Source organism: Stegastes partitus, unplaced genomic scaffold (assembly GCF_000690725.1).
Source record: "Stegastes partitus isolate 25-593 unplaced genomic scaffold, Stegastes_partitus-1.0.2 Scaffold159, whole genome shotgun sequence".
In the NCBI taxonomy this organism is placed as follows: domain Eukaryota; kingdom Metazoa; phylum Chordata; class Actinopteri; family Pomacentridae; genus Stegastes; species Stegastes partitus.
This window is the reverse complement of record NW_007577890.1, coordinates 251710-260426: the sequence shown is the minus strand read 5'-3', so window position 1 is coordinate 260426 and position 8717 is coordinate 251710. Positions and strand designations below refer to the sequence as shown.

At 40.7% G+C, this 8717-nt stretch overlaps 1 protein-coding gene across 1 annotated transcript in view; it reads right to left on the bottom strand.

Annotated features, from left to right (window-relative positions):
• Positions 1 to 8717, bottom strand: part of pde9aa (phosphodiesterase 9aa) — a 58232-nt gene that overhangs the window by 19630 nt on the left and 29885 nt on the right. The window contains exons 7-8 of the mRNA XM_008279435.1: positions 1557 to 1641; positions 568 to 628 (exon numbers count right to left, since the gene is read on the bottom strand). Coding sequence (XP_008277657.1) covers positions 568 to 628; positions 1557 to 1641 — 146 coding nt within the window. The remainder of the gene's footprint in view (positions 1 to 567; positions 629 to 1556; positions 1642 to 8717) is intronic.

The window sequence follows — 8717 nt, the reverse complement described above, 5'->3', positions numbered from 1 at the left end:
CTCTCTGACCAGCTTCAGCAGCATCTTCACAAGGTCTTCAGCTTTTGTTCTGGGGTTGATACACACATTTCCCTCCAAAACACTTCATCTCTGGGACACAGAATCCGTCTCCTTCCTGAGCACTATGATGGCTGGACATTCCCATGGTGTGTATACTTGATATAATTGTTTGAACAGATGAACGTGGAACCTTCAGGCATCTGGAAGTTGTACCCAAGGATGAACCAGACTGGTGGAGGTCCACAATTCTCTTCCTGATATCTTGGCTGATTTCTTTAGATGTTCCATGTTGTCACAAAAGGAAGCAGTGTGTTTGAGGTGTGCCTTAAAATACATCCACAGGTGTGCCTCCAGTTAACTCAGATGTTGTCAATGAACTTATCAGAAGCTTCCAAAGCCATGACATCATCATCTGGGCTTTCCCAAATAGTTTGAAGGCATAGTAATCTTAGTGTTTGTAAACTTCTGACTTTGAAGAAAGTAATAAAAATTCTCTCCAAAATGGTCATTACCAGAAACACAGTGGAGTGAAATTTTTGGGGTAGAGAATTTGTACAAAAGCCTCACCTTGGGGTAGGAGGGCACATCTCTACGAGGAGTCAGCTTCTTATTGTCTTCCAGGAAATTGCTGAAAGAGAAAAATCAGCTTAATGACGAAAAAGCAAGAATAAATAACAATATCGGTACTTCCACCATCACCTGTACAGTAGACTTTTAGTCATTAGAATGAGCTTGAGCTGCAAACTAGAACTTTCAGGATGAACCATCATAATCTTACTTACACTGCTCATTCCCTCTCAGTTATATCTATTATGACTATTTCTAATTATGTAACTGTTTCTACTACCATTGGTACTACTCTGCTATATGAACCACTACAAACATTGAATAGGGCTTTAAATGTGGACTATTTCCATAATGTACTCATATTTCATCCAATTATTTATTTATCTTTAATTACAATATTTTCATAAAGCAGTGACGCCCATCACAAGCTCCTAGAGCCTGAAATGAATCCAAAGGTGTTTAATTTACAATAATTCAAACTGAGAAAAGCAGCCAGCACTCACATTAGGACTAAGGAATGTTTAGAATTCTTTATCATAAATTATTTTCACGATTAAAAAAATATCAGAATAGTAGCTGACTAATCCTATCATAAGAGACTAATTGTTTGGATACATGCACCAATAATGCAATCACTACTGCTATTAAAGATAAAGATGAAGATAACCTTTATTGATCCCACAGTGGGGAAAGTTCACCGTTACAATATCTCCAAAAAAAGTGTACGGTCAGTGCAAGAATAATTGGGAACACCCAATGCAAATTGTAGGAAAGAAACAGAAACAGAAAACACACAGTGCAAATATTGCAAGAGACAAAAAACATTATATACAGAAGAGTTTTTTTTTTTTGTTTTTTTTTTAAAGAAGACTATACACAAAGATGAGGTAGTAATGGCTGTTGCACATAGTGGAATGTGTTTGTTGGTGGAAAAAAGAAAAAAGTTACTGTAATAATATCAAATTACAAATGTTTGTTGTTGTTGTCACCTGTTGTTTCTGGATGCCATCTCCTCACGGAGTTTCTTGATGTCGTTGCGACATTTCTCAATCTCCACCACCTTCATGCCCTCCACTGCAGACAGAGAGAGTCATCTATCAAAACCTTATTAAACCTCTTTAACTTAACTTTTTCAACCTAATTGTTAATATTTTTGACCTCAAACTCGTGAATTTTCTTGGGAGTTTGTGTAAAATTAACAAGGCCTCATATGCGTGTACTTAATTAATTGACTTTTCTTAATCATTAAGGGGTTGGACCAGACAGACATATAATAGTTAAAACACACTATAAAGTTCTGTAAAGCTGAGGGAAGCTGCAGATGACCTGATACCCTATCCCAAAATCCAAAGTACAACCTGGAGTGGAGTATTAGTTTCGCAGACTGAATCTTTCAGCCTACTAGTGCCCAAGCAGAAATATTATGGCAATTTTATGCTGGAGCCACACTGAGTGTGCCATGAATTTTATGGAAATACAATTGTGTATGATGACAATAAAAGCATTCTATTCTAATTGGAGAGGCTGAGTGGAAACAGCAGGGGTTTGGAGAATGTATGAGTGGAGTTGGTCATACTGAAGGTTTTCCCTGGGGGAAGAGGAACAGATCCTGCAGCTGTATGCTAGCCTCACTGTGAAATCAGCAAAGCTAACTCACTTAGCATGTCTAAACTGCTTTAGCTTTAATATTAACAGCTGTCTTTTGTCTGATTGAATCAGTCACCGCAGCAGATTGCAGCTGGACTTTAACATATCTTTGTGTAACGCCTTCCCTCTCTTTCATCAGTCCACCTCTCTCTGCTGAAACCAAAAAGATCGCCTTCAACAACACTTCAGTTCCCATTAGAATAGGTGACCATGGCGACCAAAGCAATGACAAGATGGAGATCTGTGTGGGCGCCACGCTGTTGCTGTAGCGACCAGGTATTCAGGCAATTGGCATGCTTGTGTGAAGTGGTTCTGAGTCAGATGTGAAACTACAACTGCAATGCAGACAGTTTAGAGTGTAGGCACTGAAAAAAAATGTTTTAAGGAAGAAATCTTAAGGTGCATTTTGTAGAAGTGTGTTCTTGATACTCTTAGGTCTTTACAGTGAGGATTTAATTAGGGAATTTGATTTGCTATGCCTGAAATCACAGTAAGGGGACTTTACAGTGTGACCTTTTTATCTGTCCTGCAGAGTTGTTGCCAAATCAGAATTTTGGAAGATGCCTTGGTTCAATTTAATGAATTGGCCATAACCACAGAAAGCAGATCTGAATTTGTTTGTTTGTTTTTCTTTTTCATTTTTGCTTTCAGTTAATGTTGTTAGAGACAATACATTTTTTTGTACAAGATATATTGTTGGAACAAAGAACTCTCTGTTACCTATAACTATGTTCTTGATGAGGGACAATTCAATTCTAAATTTGAAGATTTTTGTGAACTTGTAACCTTAAAATAAAACGTGTTTAATTTTTTGTCGCTCCAAATTTGCGTCACAACCACCGATGTGCAACACCTGCCAGCACACACAGTGTTGCCAACTTGCCGACTTTCTAGCTACATCTGGCGACTTTCCAAAGCCTCTTGGCAACTTTTTTTAAAATCAAAAGCGACCAGTGACCAATCTAGCGACTCTTTCTGGTGTTATTGGAGACTTTTCTGGTGTTTTGGAGGCTCTGACGTGAAAACACGTATCGTTGTGCAGTTACTGTCCTCAACGAGCAGCGGTGCTGCCGTGAGCTCCTCCTGTCCCAAAGCGCTCACAGGAGTGGTCAGTAGAGGTGGTCAGTAATGAAATACAAATACTTCGTTACTGTACTTAAGTAGATTTTGCTGGTTCCTGGTTTCAGCCATTCTCCGGTTCACTCCGCTGCCAGCTGTTGCTCCCTGCTCTCCATCTGTATTGAGCCAGTTAAGCCGCCACCGCTCTGTCTGCCGTTTATTCAGTAACTGCATTTAGTGTGTACATTTAGTCTGTCATTACTTAGTAGTTTTTCCAGTTAGTCTGTTCACCTTTCGTTCAGCTCGTTTTCAGTCTGTGAGTATCTTCGCCAGTTCTATTTAGTCTGTCTGTCATCTCAGCATTTAGCTTTGAGCTCCTTCTGTTAGTTGTTTAGTGTTTTATTTTCCTTCAGTACCAAGTCTGAGCTTCATTTTGTGTTCTGTTAGTTTCTCAGCATTTTTTAGTCTGGGCTCCCTTGGTTCAAATTTAGTTTTATTTTCTTATCGCATACTCAGCATTATTTTCCTGAGCTCCCTTCGTTCTTTTATTTTCAGTCTGTCTTTCCATCTCAGCACTTAGTTGAGCTCTTCGAGTTAGTATTTACTTTTAGTTTTCTTCCTAGCCAGTTGATACCTGGTGTTGGTTGAGCCTTTTGAAAATTATATTGTTTTTTGGCGTCTCTTTATTGTGTAATAAATTGTTAAACTGCTTTGGTCTACTGTGTCCCTGTTGTCCTACGCTTGAGTCTCTGCCCTGCCCGTAACACTACTCTTCTATCAAATAATTCACTGTTAGTAAGATGTTTCCAAACTCATACTCAAGATGCCATCGCTGTAAAACATGTATTGGATCAGTTATGCACATTTTTTGGGAATGCAAAAAATTGAAGCACTTCTGGAGGGCTGTACATGATTTGACTGACAAAGTTGCGGAAACCCCGCTGGACATTACACCAACATGCAATCTCCTAATTACAGAACTGGACAAAACCCTGTATCCCACATACAGGAAGAGGATCAACATAATATCCTACATTGCAAAGAAATGTATCCAACTCAACTGGAACCAGCAGAGAACCCTATCATTTAATCTGTTCAAACAAATTAAACGATCATTCATTTAAAAAAATTAGCGGGACATATTCCTGAGGATATAGGTGTCATCCCCTCGACTTCTGGAACCAGCTAGTGGCTGCTGGACCATTTTTTCTTCCCTCTCTCTTGCTCTCTTTCTGGCTCTCTCTCTCTCTCTCTCTCTCTCTCTCTCTCTGGGCCTCAACACGGCTGGCGACGGAGCATGCAGACAGGTGTGCCAGGTTACTAATCAGCTGAGTGACACTTCATGATTGGACCGTTCCAGCTGCAACCTTTCTGTCAGCCCGGATTTCAGCTCAGATGCTCAGATGCCAGAACGTTGTACCACGAAGTCAGTTCTCCGTTCTTGTACTCGTCTAGCCGCTTAGCTCGCTCAACTTGTGATTAACTTTTGTTTCCTTGTGCCTAGTTGGATCTTCTGCCAACCGCTGCCATTCCTGATGCTTCGCCGTTCACCAGCCATCTCCCACCTCTCCTCTGACGAGCTACAGCCGGGTTCCGCAGCACACTTGTCTGCCCTCACTCCACCGTTCAGCTGCCCTCAAGCCCCCTCCATCGCCAGCCGTTGCTTCCCCGCACTCTCTCTGTACTGAGCCAGCTAAGTTTGATTCTCGCCCGTCAGTGGTAGTTACGCTAATCGTAGCTTCGGATTTTTCTTTGTTTGTTGTAGATTTGTTGTGTTCTCTTGTTGTTCCGTCAGTGTAGAAATACGTAGCTCTGGTTTTACTAGCCTGTCAGTGGGGCTCTGTAAGTTTCCCTGCTCGCCAGTATTAGCTTCCGTCAGCACTTTATTTTAGTCCGTGCTGACTTCTGATTTGTTCATTACATGCCTTAGTTAATCCTCCTGTCTAGTATTTCTGTTTGCACTTGGTATTCACTCGCTCGCTCTGTTAGCCTTTCTCAGCATCTTAGTCTGAGCTCTTTATGTTAGCGTTTTTGTTACTTGCCTGTCAGTCCACTCAGCATTTAGCTTGAGCTCTTTGTGTTTACATTTGTTTTTTTTAGTTTATCAGTTTACTTCCTAGCCAGGTGTTACCTGGTTCTGCTCTTGTTACCGTGCTTGTTAGATTCTCGTTTTTGTAAAATAAACTACTAACGTTGTCTACTGTGTCTTTGTTGTTCTGTGCCTGAGTCCTTGTCTTTAATAATGGGGACCGCTGATGGACCTCTGACACCACCTACTACAGCAAGGCAGGCTTGAACCTTGTCTACAAAACAGACCTATGAACGCTGAACATGGCTTGTATCGAAGTACTGTTTTATAAACTGCCATTGTAACTATTTATTTCTTTTTGCTGTTTTTCCTTTTGTCTTGAGTCCACTTTAATGTTTTTTTTTTTGTTTGTTGCTTTTTGTTTTCCATTTTGTTTGACCTCCTTGTTTTAGGTTTAAAGAAAAATAAAAATGTTAAAGCAAATAAAAGATAATTGAAAAAAAATCACTACTTCACCAGTCAAATAATCTGAATTATTAAAAAAAAAATGCTTTTAAAAAATTAGTCATCTGAGACTCAGCAAAACAGATTGGCAAGATAGTGCCGTTCTACAAATTCAGAAGAATTTCCCCTAGCCTGGAAAGACACTTATCATTCATGAAAATGTGATTCATAGGACAAGAGCTGCTTACTATTCATCCTTTACTGAGGAAACCAAGAACAAGCCCAGGTTTCTGTTCAGCACTGAAGCCAGGCTGACAAAGAGTCACAGTTCTGTGGAGGCTTGTGTTCCTTTAGCTGGCAGCAGTGAAGCTATTCTGACCTTCTTTATAAAATTTTGAGTATTATAGATGAAAAATCCACATTTCTGTTGTCTAAGTTCACGTATATGTCTATTCAGTGATTCAGTTGTCAACCAAAATTTACTGGAATTGAAAAACTTTGCTTGTGTTAAATATTGCTAATTGATGAAATCGGGATTAATTACAAAACCTGTAGTTAATTAGATGAATCTTTTTAATAGAGTCCTAGCACTAGTAATTAGGAAGCACTGTATAAATTTCCATTATGCAGATGACACTCAGCTGTATTTATCTATGAAGCCAAATGAAATCAATCAGTTGGTCAGACTCAAGGCATGTCTGAAGGACAAAGGCCTGGATGACCTGTAATTTCCTTCCTTTAATTTCAGACACAACTGAGGAGCATCCTGTCTCAGAGTGATGCTGGGAAACTAGTCCATGCATTTATAACTTCTAGACTGGACTATTGTAATTCCTCATCCTCAGGATGTCCTAATAACTCTCTTAAAAACCTCCAGCTAAGCCAAAATGCTGCAGCCAGGGTTCTGACAGGAACCAGTAACGGATCATATTTCTCCCGTACTAGCTTCTCTTCACTGGCACTGTAAAATCCACGATAGAATTTAAAATCCTGCTTTTAACATAAACTCTTAATGACCAGCTTCGTCTGACCTTAAAGACCTTATTGTAACGTATCATCCAAACAGAGCCCTTCGCTCTCAGACTGCAGGTCTACTTGTGGTTCTGGAGTCTCCAGAAGTAGAATGGGAGGCAGAACCTTCCATAGATATCAGTGGTGGGCCGTCAGGGCCTTCAAGGCCTTCACTGAAGGCCTAAAAATATCTGAATTACAAACTGATGTTAATAGTATTTTGTCCATGAATACTTATTAAACAGTTCCAGTTCACTTCAGTTCACTGTTCAAATAGTTCACTTCCTTTCTCAGCTTCTCTGACGGTTGCACTGCTCCCAGACATGTATTTTCGTATTAAAGCCTTTAACCAATCACGTTTCAGCATTCATTTGTTTCCAGGCAGGGCTGGGGTATTCATAATCTCGTTCTGCAGGCTCCCTCCAATACACACTAAATGTCAATAACGCTGTTGCTTCAACAAATCAGATTTTGAAATGGCGTCAGTCGGACGCACTGCATTCAGACCCGTTGATTGGATAGGATGGTCCTACTTAATTGCACATGTACTTACCCCAAAATGGCTGACGGCGAAGATTTCGATTTGGTGGCAGATTTAATTTCAAAGCCATTTTTGAGAAGAACATTTCAGGAGAAGCTGGACATTGTGAAGAAAGGTCGGATAAGTCCGAAGCTAGCGAGCCTTACACAACAAGGAAGAGGATTTACCCGCCACTTTCAGGCTAGCAATTACGAGCGGTACAGCTGGATCACATCGTCCGAGGAACACCGCAGATTGTATTGCTGGGAGTGCTTATTATTTGCCACTGATCGACATGGTATATGGAGCCACACTGGATTTGAAAATTTGTCTTGCCTCACCAGGCAGCAACGAGACACCAAAGTACTGCCAGACACTTGCAAGCGACAGTGCTTTCAAAAACTTTTGGGCAGACCAGAGCGGACTTACAACTAAGCGAGCAAGTGCGCAGGGAAACAGAGCTCCACAATGAAAAGGTGAAAAGAAACAGAGACATCTTGAAAAGACTGATAGACTGTGTCATTTTTTTGGGCAAGCAGGAGCTTTCATTTCGGGGACACGATGAAAGCACTGGATCCAATAATAGAGGAAACTATGTGGAGCTTATTTTTCTTATTGCCGAGAGCAACATTGAATTACATTACCACCTGTCCACTAATAAAGTGTTTAGTGGGACGTCGGGTAAAATACAAAACGACCTGATTGCTGCTGTTGCTGAGGTGATGGGAGAAGAGATAAGACGTGAAGTTAAAAAAGCACCGTTTGTCTCTGGTATGGTGGATGAGACGACAGATGCGAGTAACACAGCACAGCTAGCACTGGTCCTGCGTTATGTAACGGGCACAGGTGTCAAGGAGCGATTTGTTTGATTTTAAGATGTTACCAGTGGGAAGCGAGCCGACAACATTGCAGGTCTTATCATCAAATTTTTGTTAGAAAACAAATGTCTGGGAAAAGTTGTGGCACAGTTTTTTGATGGCGCAGTGGTCATGTCTTCTGGATTAAATGGTGTACAGGCTAAAGTTAAAGAGAGAGCACCTTTGGCTTTATTCATACATTGCTACGCACATCGCCTCAATTTAGTACTGACTCAAGGAGTTTCGAAGCTTAAAGAATACAAGATCTTTTTCTGCCACCTCAATGAACTTGCTGCATTTTTTTCGAGATCGCCTTGGCGCACGCAACTACTGGATGAAATTTGCCTGCGGCGTCTCCCTCGTGTGGCTCCAACACAGTGGCAGTACACATCCAGAGTGGTCAACACGGTCTTTGAGAAGACAGATGTTCTAAAGGAACTGTTTCATCACATTCTGGAGCATCATGGCAAGTATGATGAGGACACAGTGCGCTGCACTGATGGATTCAAAGCGCGTCTGGATGATTTTGAGTTTTGTTTTTTGCTTCATACTTTCAATGGCATTTTTGAGTATTCAGACATTC